Here is an 18,927-nt window from a genome sequence, read left to right as displayed (position 1 = left end):
AATAACAGCAAAGTCCGTATGCGATAATAAAGAAAAAGGTTAGTATAAAAGCATTAATAATCATCATTCCTTTATCCTGTAATCTGCTAAAAGCAAGGTCTTCATCACAAACAGTTTCAATAACATTTTTTAAAGTAAATTTATTTGTCTTAGCTTCTTCAATATTAACAAATTGTTGTTTGTTAAGTTTGATTAAATAAATACTAATATTTCCTTTCTTTAAACAAATTGAACTATCTGTTTCTTCTTTATTTATTTCACCTTCTTGAGGAAGTAATTTGATAGCATTTTTTTCATTAACTTCTTTTAAATCAAAAACTAAGATGTGTTTACCTTTAGATGGAAGATGAATTGAATGTACAAGAGATAAAGGAAGGTACATTAACACTGAATTACCATCGTATTTATGATTAGTTAAGAAATGATACAAAATAAGAGCACCATATCCTTCTCCAATGCAAATATGAGGGTGATATTCTAATAAAGCATCTAACTGATAATAAAAACTTCCTAAAGGATTTAATGGTGCCATATGGACTATTGTAGTATCAAAAAAATAATTAAGAAATATACTGGTTAATCCATGTGGTCCTTCATTGGCATTATGAAAATATTGAAGTCTGAAAGGATTAGAATACATAGTACTAGGTTTGTTTTGTAAGAAACGTTCTTTCTTAATGTATTGTAATTCTTTTTCAACGATAGCCATAAAAAAGATTTTAAAAATTTTGAGTTTTCTTTTAGGTTTTTTTTCTTTTGAATTACTTTTTTTCTGCTTAAATCTACTTCTTTAATTATCGATTTTTTACGTTTTATATAACATTTATATTATTTTTTTATGTTTATAGTAAAAATCATCAATTAACTTAACATTGGAGATGAAATTTGTAATAATTGAAAGGCTGCCACAAAAGCCGCTGTTTGAGTTCGTTCATTTCCACCAATAGATAATGCTTGCCTTATGTGTTAGTAATTAACCACTATAAAATAAAAGAATAATAAACAAACTCAATAAGAGAAAGTTGGTAAAGACATTGAATTCTGGCAGTTTTATCTAAGACAGAGACTAATTTCCCTTCAATTAATTTAGGTACTACACGAATGATAATATCATTTAAAGAAAGACCAGCTTTAATTAAATTATCTACAACAGTAAAAGATTCAAAATAAGGAGAACTTAATAACTCTGAAATAATATCATCGATTTGTGCTGGAGTAGGTAATCCAACCATCGTGTATAAAGTTGAATTAGTAATTTGTTTACAAGTCATTGACAATGCTTGTAAAGTATTAATAATACTTCTAGCATCTCCTTTTGATATTTCTATGATAGACTTTTTTGCATCATCATCAATTTCCATTCCTTCCTTCGTTGTAATATTTTCAACAATTTTCGTTAAAGCATTTGGGGATAATGGACCAAATCTCATTTTTGCACAACGTGATTGAATAGCTGGAGTTATTAAATGAACTTCATTACAAATAAAAATAAATCTACAATTTGCAGAAAATTGCTCTAATGTTCTTCGAAGTGCATTTTGAGCATCTTTAGTTAATTTATCGCTTTCATCTAATATAATAAATTTAGTACAGTTAGTATATAAGGTACGTGTTGATGCAAATGATTTGATTTGATCTCTAACAACATCAATCCCTCTTTCGTCTGATGCATTCAACTCTAGTACTAATGCAGAGAATTTAGTTCCACATAATTGTTTTACAATAGCCAAAGCTGTTGTAGTTTTACCTGTGCCAGGTGGACCATAAAAAAGCATATGAGGTATTTGGTTGGCATTAATAAATTGTTTTAAAGATTCAAGAATATACTCATGACCAAATATACCATCTGTAGTTGAAGGACGATACTTTTCCACCCAGGGGAGTGACATTGTTTCATATAAGTTTTTTATTTTATTTATTTTTATTTTTGTTATTTACAGTGTATAACACCTCCATATATGAAGAAAATCCAATTGGGATATATCCATTGATTAACCTTTTTTTGTTATTTACAAAACATAAAAAAAAAAAAAGGATAATAGAAAAAGAAGGGAATTATTTGTTAAGAGAGAAGAGAATTGGGTTTATAATAAACTTATAGAAAAGAAGAATTATTTTTAGTGAACTGTAATGAAAGGGATGAATTCAAATAAAAACCTAAAAACCATAAAAAAAGAACTTCTTAATACAAAGTGCATGGGAGTATTTGTCACTGAAGGGAAAAGAATTACGGTAACAAATGATTGTATTGGGTGTAGTGCATGCATGGATAATTGTCCAGCTGGAGTTTTAGAAATAGTTAATGGAATATGTACAGCACCAAGAATTGATGAATGTTTACAATGTCATTTATGCGAAGATAATTGTCCAATAAATGCAATTAAAGTTGAATAATAATAATTAAATTGTTGATGTTCTGAAATTGTCAAAAAAGTGTTTTAATTTTAAAAATTAATACTTCAATTTTAAATATTAAATAAATAAAAATACATATTTGATACAAAAGAGATAAACTATCAAATAAAAAAATTCTTATTTAAAATAAAATATATTTCATTCATTTAATTAAAAATATGTTGTTTACTTTAATTGTAAGAATTCGTTTTGAAATTTAATTGGTGCATAATCTTCTGGAGTTCTAATTTCTGTAATAATGTTAATGTCTTTTTCTATTACAATTCTTTTTAATTTTACTTTATCTGAAATAACTTTTAATGCTTCTATTCTTTTTTCTTTTGTTACTTCTTCTATTTTTCCTACTTTACCATCTCTCATCCATACAATTCTATCTGATAAATTTTTTAATGAAACATCATGTGTAACCATTAACATTGTCATTCCTTCTTTATGTAATTGAAGTAATAATTCCATAACTATTCCTGTATTATACGAATCAAGATCTCCTGTCGGTTCATCAAGTAATAATAATTCTGGTTCATTTGCTAATGCTCTAGCTATTGTAACTCTTTGTTGTTCACCTCCAGACATTTGAGATGGTTTATGATTGATTCGTTTTTCCATTCCAACTTTTTTTAATAATTTGATAGCTCTTTCCTTTCTTTCTTTTGCTGATAATTTTCCTAATAAAATCATTGGTAATTCAACATTTTCTATTGCAGTCATTGATGCTATTAAATTAAATGTTTGAAAAACAAATCCAATCTTTTGTAATCTTAAAAAGCTTAATAGTCTGTCTTTAGTTTCTTCCGTTATCCTTTTATCACATAATAAAATATCTCCTTTTGATGGTTTGTCAATTGTTCCTATTAAATTTAACATTGTTGTCTTTCCTCCTCCACTTGTTCCATAAATACATACAAATTCTCCTTTTTTTACTGATAAACTTACTCCTCTAATTTTATTAATATATAATATTTATCTTAATTGTTATTTATCTTTTTTGTATTAAATTATTATTTTCAAACCGTAACGCTGCAACTCCTTCTATTCCTAAAAGATATGTCTTATGAACATTTCTAATTGAAATAATATAATTTTGATCATCTATTAATACATCTTTTTCCTTAATATCGTTAGTTTTTATTGTATTTTATTGAAGTTTTATTACTTTTAATCCAAACTGTTAGTCTAATATTGCCAAAATAATCATCAGTCTTTATGTCATTCATCCTTCTTTCTTTCTTATTCTTTAATGTTTCAAAGTTCTTTTTTTTTACTATTAAATTGTTATTAAGCTTTATAAAAAATCATTTTGCTTCAAATAACATTTATTTTTTTTTTGTGAAGTTATTTAATGTCTTCTTTCTTCCATTCTCTTTTGTTAAAATTGTTTAAATAACTTTCAATTGCCTTCAGTACTATAACAAATATCATACATATCTTATTGATTTTAAACTAAATGGAAATCCTTAACTTTTTATTATTAATAATTTTGAAAAAATAGTATTTTATTATTAACACTTAATGGTATAATTCATCACAACAAATTACTACTCCTAATTATGTTAATATATACTTTTTTATTATTTTCATTTTTATGGTATTAGAAAATTATCTTATTGTTCATGAGTTGAAGAGAAAATAATTTGAACATTTATTTTCAGGTTTTTTAAGTTAAATTTTTTTATATTATCTAATAAATACCGATGAATTTAAAGTATTATTCCTTAACTACAAATTTCTTTATTAAATAGATAGTTATTATATTTCATAAAAGCATATTTTTAATAAGAATTATGGTTTTTTAAAAGCAAATGTGTTTATAATAAAACAAGAATAAAAGAAAAAAAGAAATCAAAAAATAATCAAATTTTATATTTATAATATTTATAAATTTTAAAATATAAAATTATACTATAATTAAGTTAATTATTGAAAGTAAAAAGATATTTCATAAACTTCGATAAGTCAAAAAATGATTTAAACAGGATATATTTTTTATTAAAAAGAGTTAATTATATTTTTAAATTATTAAATTTTTTATTTTATTTATAAAAAAGATAAAATAAAATATAATGATGAAAAAAGTTATCAATAATTAAAACTAGAAGACTCTTTTATACTTGATGTTTGCATTAATCCTTTTCTTTCTTTTTTTAATACTTTCAATGGAGAAGAATGTTGAGGAGAAGATGATAAACTACTATTTTCACGAGTTCTACTATTACTTCTTGAACCAAAGAAACCTTTTTTTGGAGTTGTTATTTCACTCGATACTCTAGATGTAGGTAATAAAGTAAAAGGTTTTAAGAAATTAATTTCTTCATTAATTTGAAAAGAAAGAGGTTCAATAGATTTATAATAATCTTCCATTGTAACATTTTTTATTGGAGTTTTAATTTCTCCACTAATATATAGCCCATAATCAAATCTACGTTTTACCCATTCAAACAATTGTTCAAGAGGTAAAGAATGAATTTGAGGAAGATCAGTAAAATATTGATTTATTATAGTATTATTAAAGAATTGGGATATTTTAGGTGTTATTGTAATTAATTTTTCAATAAAATATAAATACTTTTTATAAATTTCATTGTCAGGAATAAGAAAGAAACTTATAAAGAATGTGTATGATATTTCTAAACAACGAACATATGATATTGTAATTGACTTCATTAATAATACAAGAAGATCTATAATACACTGAGATTCATAATAATCAGTTACATCAAAATTAAATGATGTTGCTGTATTTAAAAATATTAATAAATTATCAGCATAATGAACTGCCCAAAGTTTAGAAAATGAACATACAAGTTCTTTGGGTCCAAGTTCAACTGTCATAATAGATTGATGATTTTGTTGTTGTATAAGTACTTCTAAATCAAGAAAAATAGCAACAAGTTGATTAACACCACTACACTGGTCTTGTTCTATTTGGGTATGTTTTAACTCAAATGGATGTTCATAATTTAAAAATATTTCAAAACATTTAAGTTTTACTGGTGTTCCAATACATCTAAAAATAAAATAAAGAAAATGAGAATATTGTTTTCTTGTGAATTTCTGCTGAAACCTTTTAATTAATGCTTCTTGTGCATCTTTATAGTCTATTAAAAATTGCTTATTTAACTGGTCATATAAATATCTAATATGTTTTTCTTTAACTTGTTTATTATTATTTCTTGTAATTTTTTTAACTTCTATTTCAACTTCATTCATTGATAGATAATGAATATGTTCTCTTAAAGACATCTTTTATTTATAATTTTTATTTTATTAGTTCTTGACATCAACGAAAATTAAATTTGATTTTTTCTCCAAATATTGGATGAAAAGTAAATTTAAATATGACAATTTTTATAATTAGAAGGAAAAAAAATATTTTTTACTTTTCATATTAACGTTATTTTAGGAAACTGTCCTTTTTTAAATATACATTCTATTATCTTTTTATTATTTTATTGTTTTTCTCTTTTCTCAAGCTAGTATTAATTTAAATAATCAATATTTATCTAATAAAAAAATATGGGTATATCCTAATAAATTATAAAGTTTTTTTATGAATTTTTTAAAAAAGTTATAAGAAAATCATCAAATTACTAATTAGAACTCAGTGATCAAAAAAGATATTGAGAATAAATTTCATAAAAAAATAATTAATTTCTATTGAAACAAAATTTTATGCTCATTACTTATTTTCTTGGTTTCAGAACAACACTAATGAAGAAGAGATATACTATATCTTCATATTTCTTTTTACAAAACAAACAAAGTCTCTTTTGGTAGTTGATATATAAGGAGTACAAAAATAAACATCTAAATTTCCCACAAGAAGAAAAAGTAGCATATACCAAGTAAAAGTAGTTTTAACGATTTGTTATTGGTTCATAAAAATTTTAAGTGTTAAAGTTAACAAAACAATAAAATAAATTATGTCATTCAAGAAAAGTAAAAAATAAAAGAATGAATGAGAGAGGACACGTCCTGTAGTAATGACAAAATAACCATTGTCATAATAGTTATAATAACGATAGTATGAATTATTTTACTCATCATTTCATTCATTTTCATTGTCATAAGTATTTCAACGATAGTCCTAATAGAAACAATCTGTATTATCATAATACAAATAGATATCATAATAAAACACAAAGAAGATATAAAAGAAATGACAGAATCAATAAAAGAGATCCTAAATTGATTATTTCAAAGAATGAAGAGAGTATTTGGTAAGAATATTATTTCATAAATTAATGAATGTAATACAATTAAATGAAAGAAAACAAGATATAAATATATCTGAATGGTTAACAAATAAATTAAATGAAAGAAATATATAAATGAATGGAAAATGGTGAATATATAATACATGCAAATAGCTTATTTAATAGTAAGAAATTTTCAATAGCCACGTGGATATAATTAAAGATAAAAAGAAATGTCATCCAAGTAGTAATTATGTAAGAAGGAGTCATTATGAATTAGAAATATTAAACATAAAATACTCAATATCAGCACATTAAAATATTGCAGGCACTACCATAACACTAGGTCTTTTAAAATTGTTCTGGCAAAAAAATTAATGAAAATTTTGACTGATTAAAAAAATAGTTAAATTTTCCTCGTTTTCTCTATATTTAGAAAATTCCTGGATGTCATCAATTTATAGTCAATTAGAATATGAATCTCTTTTTGTGCTGATGTTTCTTTTTTATTTAAAAAATGATCTCAGATATTATTTTCATGTATTTATTGGTAAATTTTTTGTTTAATTTTATTTAATATAATGTTATAATGATTTGATGATTATTTGTCATTATGCTTATTTCATTTCTATACATTTTCTTGTTATTAGTCATTTAATTGTTATATTCATTATATATGAAATGATTGTATTTATTAATATTATTTTATCTTTACTAATTTATTCTTATTTTTATCATTACATGAATTGAGATTATTTGTAATAAGAAATCTACTGTTATAATGAATAAATCTATTTAATTATTTATTATTGATGTTATTTATCAATTTTATTTTTACATCATTTAATTATCATATTTTGAAAATGACAATCTTTATTTATTTTAATAAGAGGAACTATCATGTATCTTTCTATATTTCATTTTGTTATTCTTATTATTATATTATTCTTTTCTTTTGTAATAATTGTAGAACTTATCATTATTCATTTATTAGAATGACGAACTATTCACTTATTTCTATTCGAATTTGAAGTAATTTATCATTATTTTATTCATTAACATACTTATGTTATTATTCTATATTGAAATAATAATAAATAAAATGATATATCATTATCCATAGTTTATTAATTATCTTTCATGAATAATATATATTTTTAATATTTAAAATACTAATAATATCAAACCATTATATCATCATTTTTTACTTATTTGTGTTTATTCAATTAAATTATTACAAATAATAGTTAATATCAATAATAAATAAATAATTTTAAATCATTTATATGATTATTTTCGTTTTCATTTGTAATAGTAATCAAATAATACAAATACTCTCTTATTACATAATTTACATATTAAAGTAATTTATTAACGTTTTGAATGGAATAGTCAATTCTTTTTGAAATAATATTCAATACTTTTTTTCATAAACAAATCTAGATAATATGAATGATAAACTTATTATATAATCAAATGATAATAACCAAGTAACTTATTAATAATACTATGATAAAAAAAATAAAGTGATTTATTAAATCTAATAAATAATATAGAATATGATGTTTTATTCTGTATTTCAATAATTAAATAAAAAGATAAAATAAAATATCAAAAATAATATTAAAATTAATAATCATACAATAAAAATAAAGAACAATGTTTTCTAATTAAATATAAATAGATGGTATCAATTAAAATAATAGCTATGGAGATATTCATTGATAACCTAACTATTTTTAATCATCCAAATTTTATATTAATTTTTTGCAAGAACTATTTTACAAGACCTGTTTAGTGTAATAAATAAATTTTTATTATTATTGTATAGTATTTGTATATTTTATTATTTACTAGCAACTCTTTCATTTTTTTTTTTTGAATTTACTATTCTTTTTTTCTCTTCAGTTTCTATAAAATTATTGAAATTCATTATTTGATTTCTTACTTCATTAATTTATTGATGTGATAATTTTCTATCACTTCTTCTAAATACTTAATTTTCTTTAATTTATTTTTTAAGTATTTATAGTGACTCTTATTTTATTAATAAATCATGTGATTTCAATTTTATTATGATACTTTCTATTATTTCTTTTAGTAAATTATTAGATCTTCTTTTTGTATTCCATATATTTGAAACAATTTTTATATACAAATCTCTTACTGATATTTAATTACTTCAAAAATACTAATCATTAAATATAATCATTATTAATTTGTTATTTTTCTATTAGATCCATTTAAAATATGAATTTCTAATTATTCATTCTATTTTATTTAATAGTTGAATTGACAATATAATATTTTCAATAAATTATCTTATTTTTTATATTATTTAGGTATTTATACACTTGATTAATATTTTATTATTCGTTTCTAACTTCTTAATTTCATTCTTATTTTTTAATTCTTTCATTTATAATTTCCAATGAAATGAAATTGTACAGAATAAAGTACCTAAAATATATGATGACAGTGATTAAAGAAAGAATGAAATTTAATAAGAATGAAATTGTCAAAATCAACATAAATAAAATCTTGTTTGTTTATAATAAAAAGAATAAAATAAAGAAGAAGTATAAAATGAAATATAATAAAATAATGATAACAACATAAATTATTTGAAATATTATATGAAACACAAGTGATGTTAAATAAAGATAAATAGAAAATATATCAAATAACTAAATGGAATTGGATTGAATGAATAGAAATTATGTTAGTGTGATTATCACAATGAATGATTTAAATTTAATGAAAATAAGTAATTAGAAACAGGAAATAATACAATGTGTTTGTATTATTGGAAGAGAATGTCATCATAAATATATGTGATAAAACAAATAAATTAGTTTATTATTTTAAATGATTATTGTTACATGTCACAATATTGATGAAAACTATTTGAAGAACAGAAATATGTATAAAGAAATAAAAAATATGCTAATGAAAAAAGAGAAATTAAGATATGTCAAAATATTTACAGTAAATAATTTCAATAAATGGTGTAGTAAATACAGAAAACATTAAATTGATGATTATTTAAATAGTAAATGCCAGTGAATTTGTTCTTTTTATTTTTAGAATTAACGAAATTTATTTCAAAAGATTATTTGATTATTTCTAAACAAAATATTTCTTCTTTTTGTAATCAATGGAATCCATTAACAAAATTAGTTGTCTATATTAGTATTATCATACGTAATAAAAATTAAAATATTTAATAGGTATTTGAGAAATAAATTTTAGTTCTCCTAAAAATTAGAATGGAAACTGCTTAAAAAAAATGTGTTGTGTGAATGTCCTTATCATAAAAGTTTTTAATTAGAGTATGTTTCCAAATGGAAAAATAAATGAGTATATATTTTGTTATCAAATCTAAATATTGCTCTGTTGAATCTGTATAATATTCTTTTTTTGATTCTAATAGCCACAAATAAATTAAATATTTATTTTGATTACAAAGAATGTTTTTACTTATATCTAATTTACAAGAGGTTAAAATAAACAACTATGAGAAACTAATAAAAAATTTAAGACTAATTTAACACAAAAAAAAATTTAGTCAAGGTAGATATGATAATTTATATTATATTCTACTTAGAGTGGTGATAAATAACTTTATTCCCTCAATAAAGAAAACCCTCATTTATTAAACAAATTAATTTTGCAGTTAGTTAAAAATAGTTAATAAATGTTATTGTTATTTTGTTATTTTTATTTAATAGAAATAACAAAAAAACATAAAAAACCCTTTTGAGTCAAAAGTTACAAAAAACGAAGATCAGTTATTCTCCATGGCAGCTGAGTTCTTCAACAAGTTAAAGTTATCATCAAAAGAACCACTTGAAAAAGCAGACAAAGGGGGAAGAGTTACTTGCCCTTTATGTCATAAGAAAATGAAGTATTATTGTTATTATTGTAGACGAGGACTTATTCCAGAATTACCACAAGTCAATCTCCCAATCAAATTAGATATTATTCATCACCCAACAGAAAAAGTTGCTAAATCAACTGCACTAACTGCTTGTATTGTGGCAAAAGATGATACTAGATGGATTGAATTTCCTAATGAAATACCACAATATGACCCAAATGAAACAATACTATTATTCCCATCTCCAGATGCAAAACGATTAAGTGATTTTGATGACCTTAAGAAGTATAAAAGAATGGTTTGTATAGAGACTGTATGGTATAAAGCCAATGCTGTATTAAATCATCCAAACATTAAAAATTTACCAAAAGCAATTATTTGTGCTGAAGAAACATTGTTTTGGAGATATCAAAATATAAGTAATACTAACTTATCAACTATAGAAGCTATTTATTATTTCTATAGAGATTACTATACTTGTATGAATGGTAAATATAATGGGGAGTGTGATGATCTTTTATATTTCTTCACCCATATTTATCATCGTGTCCAAGATTTTTATAACGAACATCCAGATAAAACATTTATTCACAAAGATGGATATATTCAATACAAAATACCAGAACTTGAAAAACAAAAAGAAGAAGAATATAAAAAGAGAGAAGAAATGATTGAATCTAAAAAAAAATCTAAAACACAAAAAAAATAATGAAATATTTTTGTTATTTAAATAATTTTTTATTACTTTTATAATTTTTTTTAGGGGAACAAAAAGAATGAAGAAAGATTAAATATTGTCACGTATTAATAATCTCATCACAAAGGAACAAATTGGTACTAAAAAATGTGGAAAGAAAAAAGACGATCATCACCATGTCGATCCACGTCATTCATTCGTTGAAAGATAATATTTAAAGATAGAACTTAGACAAATAAAAACAGAACTCTTACGTTATGGCTGGATGGAAACCATCTCCTTATGTTAAATATGGATATACTGAAAAGAAATATAAATGGACCCAAACACCGGAAGATGTAACATTAACAATAGAATTGCCTGATGAAAATTTAAAAACAAAAACTGATATTCAAATAATAATGAAAACAAATAAATTTGAAATGATTATTAAAGGAGAAGTTTATATTGGAGGAGAATTAGAACATGCTATTAATGTAGACGATTCTACATGGACTAGAGATGGAAAGATAATTGAAGTTATTCTTTCTAAAGGTATGGACACTAAAGGTGATGGAGAAGGATGTTGGTGGGGATGTGTTATTAAAGGAGATCATGTTATTGATGTTAAAAGAATGGAATCAACGAAATATCTTGATGACTCTCTTCTTAAAAAATTAGCTGAAAAAGACCAAGAAGAAACTGCAGGTAAAGAAGAGGAAGAAGAAGAGGATCAATAATTCAATTGTTATTTTTCTGTTATACAAAACATTTTAAAAATTTAAAAGAAGAAAAAAGAAGAAAGTGAAAAATTTTAAGAGAAAATAACTGAAATCAGATAAGATGAGTAGTAGTGGGTCTATTGCATTACTGAGACTTACAGCTGATCTTAAGACAATGCTTACAGATCCACCAGTTGTTTGTTTAGATAAAGAGAAATTTGAGTTAAGGAATAACTAAAATTAATAATGTTATAGGGTATTTCAAGTGGACCAATTGATGAAAGTAATTTATATTTTTGGCAAGCAACTATTGCAGGACCGGAGAATTCACCATTTGAAGGAGGGTTATTTGAATTAAGACTAACATTTTCAGATGAATATCCAATTAAACCACCACATGTAAAGTTTATATCTGAGATGTTTCATCCAAATGGTTTGGTAGTTTTAATATAAAATAATAAACAATCAAATGATAAGAATGAATTACTTATAACATTTAGTATTCAAAGATGGAAGAATTTGTTTAGACATTTTACAAGATAAATGGTCAAGCGTTTATTCAGTGTCTACTATTTTATTAGCTATTCAAGTTTTGTTGAATTATTTATTTAATCAAATATATAATTATTTTATTAATAAATTAGAGTTTATTAACAGATCCAAATCCAAACAGTCCTGCTAATCCTCAAGCATCTGCACTTTATACAAGTAATAGAAAAGAATATAACAAACTTGTTCGTGCATGTGCAGAACGTTCATTAGAATGCAATTAAATTTAATAATTCTTTTTTCAACAAGAAATAATTTTATTTAAAAAAGAACAAAAATAAAATAAAAAGAGAAGAAGAAAGAAATAACTTTACTTATTAATTTTTATTATTTGGTTAATTCATATTTTGGATTAAATAAATCATACCCACGTCTCTTAAATGTTCTACTTCTCATAATTAAAACAATTGCTAATCCAATGATAATTAAAATAATTAATACTAGTGTTAGTACAACCATAATAATAATTGTTAGCCATTGACCATTTTCTTCAGGTTGACTAGAACTATTTTCTTGTTCTTGAATTAATGATTGAAGAATTCTAAGAGCTTTTTCTGTTTGTTGCATTTTAATTTTAATTAGTTTTAAGTTTTTTAATATTTCCCTCCCTTCCTTTAAAATTGTTTTCTAACCAAACAAAAAAAAAAAATCAATTCACTTTAACTAATTTATTCATCTTATTGTAGAATCTAAATGGTTCTGGAAGTGATTGTAATATTGACAACCATTGTTGTGTAACTACAATTAAATCACCTTTTAAATTAAATCCACCTCCAACAATTATTCCATATTTTTTACTAATTCTTGAAGGAAATTGAGAAATGGTTTCTAATGTTCTTGGTAAATTATTTAATTTAGACCATGTAAATTGGTCTTTATGAATTTTAGAATGGATATTTTCATAAGTAATTGTTTCACGAGATAATACAACAAAATTATCTTCACACAATGGATCAAAATATATTCTTTCACTACCAATTTCATTTTGAGAAGTAATTTTTTTAATAATAGTTGTACGTGGGTCAACAGTATAATTGTCATAGTCATAACAAATAAATTCTCCTTTTATTCCTGTGACATATATCATTTTATCTTTCTTTGTTACTTTTTTAGGAATAAACTCACCAATTAATTTTATTAATTTACTTTCCATTGTATTTAAATCAATTAATACTAATTGACATTGTCTATTTTTTAATTCAGTTAATCCTATTATATTCATTTCTTCATTATCAACTGAGTACATTGGTGAAAATGTTCCTCTCTTTTCTTCTTTAATTGTTAATTCTTTTCCATCGAAATTAATTTCTGAAGTAATGATAGTACCATCAGTCATAATTGTAATAAGGTAATTATTATTAACATATACTTTTTTAACAACTCCAGTAACATTAATATCTTCTTTAATAATACTCCATGGTATAGTTTTCTTATTTATTCCAAATATTCTTATTAAATCTTTTGTTCCTACAACAAGTATTGAACATTGTGAATTTAAATCAAATGTAGTAATTTGATGTTTTTTAGATAATTTCATAGTAAAATAACATGAATACTCTCTATCAATTTCATATTTTCCTTTTTCACACTCATTTGATGTTATTGCTAATTGATAAAAGTTAAAGTTATTATCAACTTCGTGAACAACTACCATATCAGCAGTACTACATACTTTAGCTTTTGGTGAATCAACTCCAATAGGAAAGATTCTATATATTAATTGGTTCATATCATTTATTGGTCTAAATAAAATAATGGTATCTACTCCTCCACTTACTAATATTCCTTCATTTGATATGTCAAGTGATTTTACTGTATGTGAGTGTTGTCTTACTCTACCACAACACGTCCACTTTCCATTAACTTCTTTTAATAATACAATTTTATGATCTACACCTGATCCAAATAATACTGCTTCTCCATTTAATGTAGTACTTTTTAAACATAACACATCTGCTTGATGTTCTCTAAATTCTGCAATAATAGTCATAGTAACAATATCCCATATTTGTATCTTTCCATAAACAAGTCCAACAGCAACAGTACGTTGGTCCATAATTTCAATTGCCATGATTGCTGTACTTTTTGTTTTTCTTTCATTTTCTGGAATTTTTTCTTCTTCAAGTCTTCTAATTTCATCAAGTGGTTGTGCTATTTCATCTCTTGATTTATTGTATTTAACTTCTCTCAACCTATCAGTGGCATAAACAGCAAATATTAATTCAAATTTTTTTTGTTTTTTAATCCAACCAAAGATAACTCCTTCAGATGTTCCAGCAAAAACAAGTTCACCTTTAATATGAATACACATCGTTTTTCCTTTTGAATGATTAAGTCTTCCCATAAGCCATAGAGAATCTGGATCATCTTGTGATGGTGAATAAAATTCAATAAATTCTTTTTCAGTACCAATAAATAATGATTCTGAATATGCTAAACATGTTACGTTTGATGATACATTAATACTTGTTTTAATCATCCCAGTTTCTGGGTTTATTCCAAATACTTGTTTTGTTGTTCCCCCAACAAATAATGTTGTATCACTCCAACAGGCTGCACAACATGAATGTTTTGAAGGAAATATAGGAAGTTGATGTAATAATGATTTGGTTTTAGATAAATAAATTTCAACTATTCCATCTTCTCGTGTACATGCTAAATATTTATTGTCAGGTGAATAACAAAGTCGCTCGATTCCTGATGGTACAATCCTTCCAAATTGAGTTATATGACACTTCATTCCTTTAAGACCTCTTTAGTTTTTTTTTAAAGTACATTTTTAGGGTTTTTTGAATTTATGTTTTTTCTTATTTCTTTTCTATTTTTATCTTACTTTGGTTCTATCCATTCTTTTGTTTATTGTTCTTATAAACTTTTTAAAACTATTATTCTAGGATTAAACATTCACAATATCTACATTACTAATAAATTAAATATGTATTAGATATAATACAATATAAACAGAACTGTATTGAGAAAGAATTATTAACTCAAATAAAAAGTTAAAAATAAATTAGAAGCTTGTTTCTTAGTTTTGAAATCTAAATTAAATAATTTCATTTATTAGAAGATAAAAATGATTCACCCATGGGGATATCTTAAGTCAGAGACATTTGGTTATGAAGATATTCTGTTATTTGATTCAATTGTTTGTTACATTTATTCTATTTATTAAATAAATAATAATTGTTAGACTTTTCTTGGAAGAAATTATCAAAAATGTTTCTCAAATAATTCATATATTAGTGGAACCCATTTTCAAATTCAAAGAAAAATAATTGATGGATTCTCAATAATTACTGCAAGAGATGTTAGTTCAAATGGTTCATATGTTAATGGAGAATTATTTGATGAGATTCAACTCCATTGTTATGATGAAATAAGTTTATTCCACCCTCAAAAAGAAAACTCTATTCATTATTGTTTCATTGAAAATAAAGTTGAAGAAGATGATAAACAAAATGGAGGACCTCAATATGATTATGAAATTGGAAATTATTTAGGAAGTGGTGGATTTTCAATAGTTAGAGATGCATTTTCAAGGGAATCACACAAACTTTATGCAATAAAAATTATTAAAAATAGTTCTGTTAAAAGGACAACAATGTTTCAAAATGAAATTAATATCATGCAATTATTAGAACATCCAAATATTATCAAACTTGAAAAAGTTTATATTACTAATGAACATATATTTCTTATTATGGAAAGATTAAATGGAGGAGATCTTTATGAAAGGATTATTAATAATACATTTTCTCAAGAACATAGTAAAGTTGTTATTTATCAAATTCTTTCAGCTTTAAAATATATTAAAGCACATAATATTATTCATAGAGACATTAAACCTGAAAATATTTTATTTGTTAATAAATTAGATTATTTTATTAAAATAACAGATTTTGGATTAAGTAGAAGAATAGACACTACTTCCCATTTAGCATCTACTGTTTGTGGAAGTGATTTATTTATTGCACCAGAAATATTAAAAAAGTTATACAATGGAACACCTTATGATGGAAGTAAAGTTGATGTATGGAGTTCCGGTGTTTTATTATTTGTTATGGTATGTGGTTATCCACCATTTTCAAGAATTAATAATCAATATACAGAAAGTATTTTAAAAGGAGAAATAATATTTAAAGAAGACTGGAATAACAGAGATCCAATATTAATAGATTTAATAAAAAGGATGTTAGTAGTTGATGTAAATCAGAGAATTAATATTGAAAATTGTTTACTTCATCCATTTTTTAAATAATATAATTTTTATTTCAATTTATTTTTTCTTTTTATTTTTCTTTTATTTAATGAACTAAATTTCAATTTAAAACTGTTGTCTTATATGTCAATTGATCGTTCATACTCTTCTAAAACAACTACCCACACATTATTAAATGCACCTTCTAAATCAATTCCATCAATACCTCCTCGTTATAAAAAAGCTAATTCTATTCCTGAAACAACTTCAGTTCCAATAAAACTTTCATTTACAATGGGTTTTGCTGAAACTCATCACCACAGTCGTCTGTTAATACCAACTACACCTTATATAGACAACCAATTACTTTCTTCGGACTCTTCTAAAAATTTGTTAAGTCCTCAACAAACAAAACGTATTTTGCAAATTCATCCACCAACAACAATTAGAAATCAACCTACTTCAAATTCTGAATCAATGAGTGCTTCATTTTCATCAAGACAATGTAATTCCAGTCCTGCTTTTTCTATATTGTAATTTGACTTCTTTTCCATAAATTTTACCTAAGATTTTATTTTCTGATTTTTACATAAATTTTTCTTTTCTTTCTTTTAAAAAAGAAAAAAAACTAAAAGAAAAGTCTATAATAATATTTATAATAAAATAATTTATTAATTTTAATTAATTAAAAATACAATAATGAAAAAAGAAAAACCCTATGATAGAACTAAGATTGAAGAGAGTAGGATGGTTTGTTCTTGTACATCTATTATTAATTAAATTAAAGTACTTCAAAATAAACAACAAATACAGCTAACAACATTTAGCCAAAACAAGTTCAAGAATTCAAACAAATTTTGAAACTTTTGAAATCCGGCTCAATTCGTGCCGTTCGTGTCAAGACCAACGGTGAAAACACTAAGTTCAAGGTTAGATGTGCCAAATACCTTTACACTTATATCTGTGCCGATAAAGCTAAAGCTGAAGAACTCAAGAAAGCTATTCCAAAGGATATTCATGTCGTTGAAATTGCTAAGAAGGCTCCAAAGGCTGAATAAATTAATATTTTAAGCTTTAGAATTATAGTTTATAGTTTTGTATTTTTAAACTTATTTTCAAAAAAAATAAAAATGTTTTTTGAGCCTTAATAATTTAATAAAAAAGAAGTTAAATAAGTATTAATAAAAATTGTTTCTTGTTCAAGAGAGATTAATCTTATTCCTTCTTCTTTTCCTAGCAACTCTACGGAGTAAGTTTTTATTATAGTAGAAGCAATGTTCCATGACATCTTTCACATTTGTAACTTTAACGCTCGATTTCTTTTATATCGTTAATTTCAATTTTTAATTCTTTTATTAATTTTATATTTTCTGCATTCACACTCATTGATTGAAATTATTATAGGTTTGTTTTATCAATTTTATTGTACTTTCTATTTCTTATATTTATTTACTTTTATTTCTTTTATTTAAATATATTCTGGTGAATATAGAAGTATAGATAGGCTAGAGAAGTAGTCTCAGTTGAGAGTAAAGGATGGGATGTAGTTTTACCTGAACAACAAGTAGAAGGTTTGTGTCTTGAAACCTAATTAATTTAATTATTTATTATTCTTTTATTCAGATATCTCATATATTTAACCAATTAACACAAAATCAATTATTTCATTTATTATTCTATTTCTTTGTTTTTTTTGTGTTTTTATTGTTTGTTTATTATTTCTTGTTTATTTATATTTATTTCTTCTAATTCATTTTTCTTTATTTTTTATTCTTGTGTATTTTTTTTCATTTTCATATTTATTGTTGATATTATCATTATATTGTTGTGTATTATTTGTCTTTTTTGTCCTTTTCATTTTTATTTTATTTTATTGTTATTTAGTGTTTGATTTGATTTATCTCTTTATTTGTTCTCTTCTTATCACAATTATCTCATTGATTTTAGATGGTATCATGATTGTCTCTTATTTCTTTATCATTTCTACTTTATCATTCTTTTATTTTTATCATTAATTTATCATCATTTATTACCATTTTCATTAATTGATTGGAATTAGATAATTCTTTTTATTTATGTTTTCATTTTTATTTTCTATTTGTTCATTGTGTTTTGTCATCATTTCTGAGAGATATTTTGTTCATATTCTTTATTATTCTTTATTATCTTATTCTAATTTTTTTTTGGTTTTATTATATTGTTTATGAATTTCTTCTTCATTACCTTCTTTTTCTTTTTTTTTATTTCTTTCATATTATTTCATTTTATTGTTTAGATCATTATTTTTATTT

At 23.4% G+C, this 18,927-nt stretch overlaps 9 protein-coding genes across 9 annotated transcripts, besides 48 other annotated features; 5 read left to right on the top strand and 4 right to left on the bottom strand.

Moving 5' to 3' along the window:
• Positions 1 to 63: 63 nt before the first annotated feature.
• On the bottom strand, positions 64 to 1,889 carry EDI_037120 (replication factor C subunit, putative; the record flags this gene model as incomplete). Its single annotated transcript, XM_001739414.1, has 4 exons — positions 64 to 69; positions 113 to 753; positions 867 to 958; positions 1,009 to 1,889. 4 exons carry the CDS (start codon positions 1,887 to 1,889, stop codon positions 64 to 66), a joined length of 1,620 nt encoding a protein of 539 aa, XP_001739466.1.
• Positions 811 to 855: a sequence feature (AT_rich).
• Positions 1,890 to 1,902: 13 nt separating the features above from the next.
• Positions 1,903 to 1,937: a sequence feature (AT_rich).
• Positions 1,938 to 2,436: 499 nt separating this feature from the next.
• Positions 2,437 to 2,575: a sequence feature (AT_rich).
• A 5-nt stretch (positions 2,576 to 2,580) lies between these two features.
• Positions 2,581 to 3,629, bottom strand: EDI_037110 (ATP binding cassete (ABC) transporter, putative; the record flags this gene model as incomplete). Its single annotated transcript, XM_001739413.1, has 3 exons — positions 2,581 to 3,352; positions 3,426 to 3,523; positions 3,582 to 3,629. The coding sequence occupies 3 exons, from the start codon at positions 3,627 to 3,629 to the stop codon at positions 2,581 to 2,583; spliced, it is 918 nt and encodes a 305-aa protein (XP_001739465.1).
• Positions 3,354 to 3,420: a sequence feature (AT_rich).
• A 245-nt stretch (positions 3,630 to 3,874) lies between the features above and the next one.
• Positions 3,875 to 3,918: a sequence feature (AT_rich).
• Positions 3,919 to 3,957: 39 nt separating this feature from the next.
• Positions 3,958 to 3,999: a sequence feature (AT_rich).
• A 66-nt stretch (positions 4,000 to 4,065) lies between these two features.
• Positions 4,066 to 4,103: a sequence feature (AT_rich).
• A 116-nt stretch (positions 4,104 to 4,219) lies between these two features.
• Positions 4,220 to 4,477: a sequence feature (AT_rich).
• Positions 4,478 to 4,491: 14 nt separating this feature from the next.
• Positions 4,492 to 5,655, bottom strand: EDI_037100 (uncharacterized protein; the record flags this gene model as incomplete). The annotated part of the gene is made up of 1 exon (XM_001739412.1): positions 4,492 to 5,655. The coding sequence occupies one exon, from the start codon at positions 5,653 to 5,655 to the stop codon at positions 4,492 to 4,494; it is 1,164 nt and encodes a 387-aa protein (XP_001739464.1).
• Positions 4,950 to 4,991: a sequence feature (AT_rich).
• Positions 5,151 to 5,174: a sequence feature (AT_rich).
• A 1-nt stretch (position 5,656) lies between the features above and the next one.
• Positions 5,657 to 5,682: a sequence feature (AT_rich).
• Positions 5,683 to 5,889: 207 nt separating this feature from the next.
• Positions 5,890 to 5,979: a sequence feature (AT_rich).
• Positions 5,980 to 6,037: 58 nt separating this feature from the next.
• Positions 6,038 to 6,066: a sequence feature (AT_rich).
• A 337-nt stretch (positions 6,067 to 6,403) lies between these two features.
• Positions 6,404 to 6,567: a repeat region.
• Positions 6,559 to 6,951: a repeat region.
• A 208-nt stretch (positions 6,952 to 7,159) lies between these two features.
• Positions 7,160 to 7,187: a sequence feature (AT_rich).
• Positions 7,188 to 7,348: a microsatellite.
• Positions 7,349 to 7,384: 36 nt separating this feature from the next.
• Positions 7,385 to 7,497: a sequence feature (AT_rich).
• A 144-nt stretch (positions 7,498 to 7,641) lies between these two features.
• Positions 7,642 to 7,905: a sequence feature (AT_rich).
• Positions 7,906 to 8,103: 198 nt separating this feature from the next.
• Positions 8,104 to 8,163: a sequence feature (AT_rich).
• A 29-nt stretch (positions 8,164 to 8,192) lies between these two features.
• Positions 8,193 to 8,311: a microsatellite.
• Positions 8,197 to 8,264: a microsatellite.
• Positions 8,312 to 8,408: 97 nt separating the features above from the next.
• Positions 8,409 to 8,461: a sequence feature (AT_rich).
• A 143-nt stretch (positions 8,462 to 8,604) lies between these two features.
• Positions 8,605 to 8,639: a sequence feature (AT_rich).
• A 166-nt stretch (positions 8,640 to 8,805) lies between these two features.
• Positions 8,806 to 8,949: a sequence feature (AT_rich).
• Positions 8,950 to 9,057: 108 nt separating this feature from the next.
• Positions 9,058 to 9,437: a repeat region.
• Positions 9,433 to 9,647: a repeat region.
• A 166-nt stretch (positions 9,648 to 9,813) lies between these two features.
• Positions 9,814 to 9,837: a sequence feature (AT_rich).
• Positions 9,838 to 10,045: 208 nt separating this feature from the next.
• Positions 10,046 to 10,067: a sequence feature (AT_rich).
• Positions 10,068 to 10,288: 221 nt separating this feature from the next.
• Positions 10,289 to 10,362: a sequence feature (AT_rich).
• A 46-nt stretch (positions 10,363 to 10,408) lies between these two features.
• On the top strand, positions 10,409 to 11,197 carry EDI_037090 (uncharacterized protein; the record flags this gene model as incomplete). The annotated part of the gene is made up of 1 exon (XM_001739411.1): positions 10,409 to 11,197. One exon carries the CDS (start codon positions 10,409 to 10,411, stop codon positions 11,195 to 11,197), a length of 789 nt encoding a protein of 262 aa, XP_001739463.1.
• Positions 11,118 to 11,202: a microsatellite.
• Positions 11,203 to 11,250: a sequence feature (AT_rich).
• Positions 11,251 to 11,442: 192 nt separating this feature from the next.
• On the top strand, positions 11,443 to 11,904 carry EDI_037080 (nuclear movement protein nudc, putative; the record flags this gene model as incomplete). Its single annotated transcript, XM_001739410.1, has 1 exon — positions 11,443 to 11,904. One exon carries the CDS (start codon positions 11,443 to 11,445, stop codon positions 11,902 to 11,904), a length of 462 nt encoding a protein of 153 aa, XP_001739462.1.
• Positions 11,848 to 11,897: a microsatellite.
• A 103-nt stretch (positions 11,905 to 12,007) lies between the features above and the next one.
• Positions 12,008 to 12,659, top strand: EDI_037070 (ubiquitin-conjugating enzyme E2-17 kDa, putative; the record flags this gene model as incomplete). The annotated part of the gene is made up of 4 exons (XM_001739409.1): positions 12,008 to 12,082; positions 12,142 to 12,319; positions 12,387 to 12,475; positions 12,531 to 12,659. The coding sequence occupies 4 exons, from the start codon at positions 12,008 to 12,010 to the stop codon at positions 12,657 to 12,659; spliced, it is 471 nt and encodes a 156-aa protein (XP_001739461.1).
• Positions 12,485 to 12,529: a sequence feature (AT_rich).
• Positions 12,654 to 12,724: a sequence feature (AT_rich).
• Positions 12,725 to 13,000: 276 nt separating this feature from the next.
• Positions 13,001 to 13,037: a sequence feature (AT_rich).
• A 47-nt stretch (positions 13,038 to 13,084) lies between these two features.
• On the bottom strand, positions 13,085 to 15,175 carry EDI_037060 (uncharacterized protein; the record flags this gene model as incomplete). Its single annotated transcript, XM_001739408.1, has 1 exon — positions 13,085 to 15,175. The coding sequence occupies one exon, from the start codon at positions 15,173 to 15,175 to the stop codon at positions 13,085 to 13,087; it is 2,091 nt and encodes a 696-aa protein (XP_001739460.1).
• Positions 15,176 to 15,187: 12 nt separating this feature from the next.
• Positions 15,188 to 15,302: a microsatellite.
• A 209-nt stretch (positions 15,303 to 15,511) lies between these two features.
• On the top strand, positions 15,512 to 16,696 carry EDI_037050 (calcium-dependent protein kinase, putative; the record flags this gene model as incomplete). Its single annotated transcript, XM_001739407.1, has 2 exons — positions 15,512 to 15,583; positions 15,629 to 16,696. The coding sequence occupies 2 exons, from the start codon at positions 15,512 to 15,514 to the stop codon at positions 16,694 to 16,696; spliced, it is 1,140 nt and encodes a 379-aa protein (XP_001739459.1).
• Positions 15,593 to 15,623: a sequence feature (AT_rich).
• Positions 16,287 to 16,331: a sequence feature (AT_rich).
• Positions 16,697 to 16,700: 4 nt separating the features above from the next.
• Positions 16,701 to 16,744: a microsatellite.
• A 534-nt stretch (positions 16,745 to 17,278) lies between these two features.
• Positions 17,279 to 17,330: a sequence feature (AT_rich).
• Positions 17,331 to 17,335: 5 nt separating this feature from the next.
• Positions 17,336 to 17,694, top strand: EDI_037040 (60S ribosomal protein L38, putative; the record flags this gene model as incomplete). The annotated part of the gene is made up of 2 exons (XM_001739406.1): positions 17,336 to 17,386; positions 17,464 to 17,694. The coding sequence occupies 2 exons, from the start codon at positions 17,336 to 17,338 to the stop codon at positions 17,692 to 17,694; spliced, it is 282 nt and encodes a 93-aa protein (XP_001739458.1).
• Positions 17,690 to 17,768: a sequence feature (AT_rich).
• A 26-nt stretch (positions 17,769 to 17,794) lies between these two features.
• Positions 17,795 to 18,037: a repeat region.
• Positions 18,038 to 18,041: 4 nt separating this feature from the next.
• Positions 18,042 to 18,117: a microsatellite.
• A 107-nt stretch (positions 18,118 to 18,224) lies between these two features.
• Positions 18,225 to 18,256: a sequence feature (AT_rich).
• Positions 18,257 to 18,317: 61 nt separating this feature from the next.
• Positions 18,318 to 18,503: a microsatellite.
• Positions 18,504 to 18,702: 199 nt separating this feature from the next.
• Positions 18,703 to 18,736: a microsatellite.
• Positions 18,737 to 18,768: 32 nt separating this feature from the next.
• Positions 18,769 to 18,927: a microsatellite.

This window comes from Entamoeba dispar, genomic scaffold, assembly GCF_000209125.1.
Source record: "Entamoeba dispar SAW760 scf_1105229462179 genomic scaffold, whole genome shotgun sequence".
Lineage (NCBI taxonomy): Eukaryota > Evosea > Mastigamoebida > Endamoebidae > Entamoeba > Entamoeba dispar.
This window is presented reverse-complemented; position numbering and strand designations above follow the sequence as displayed.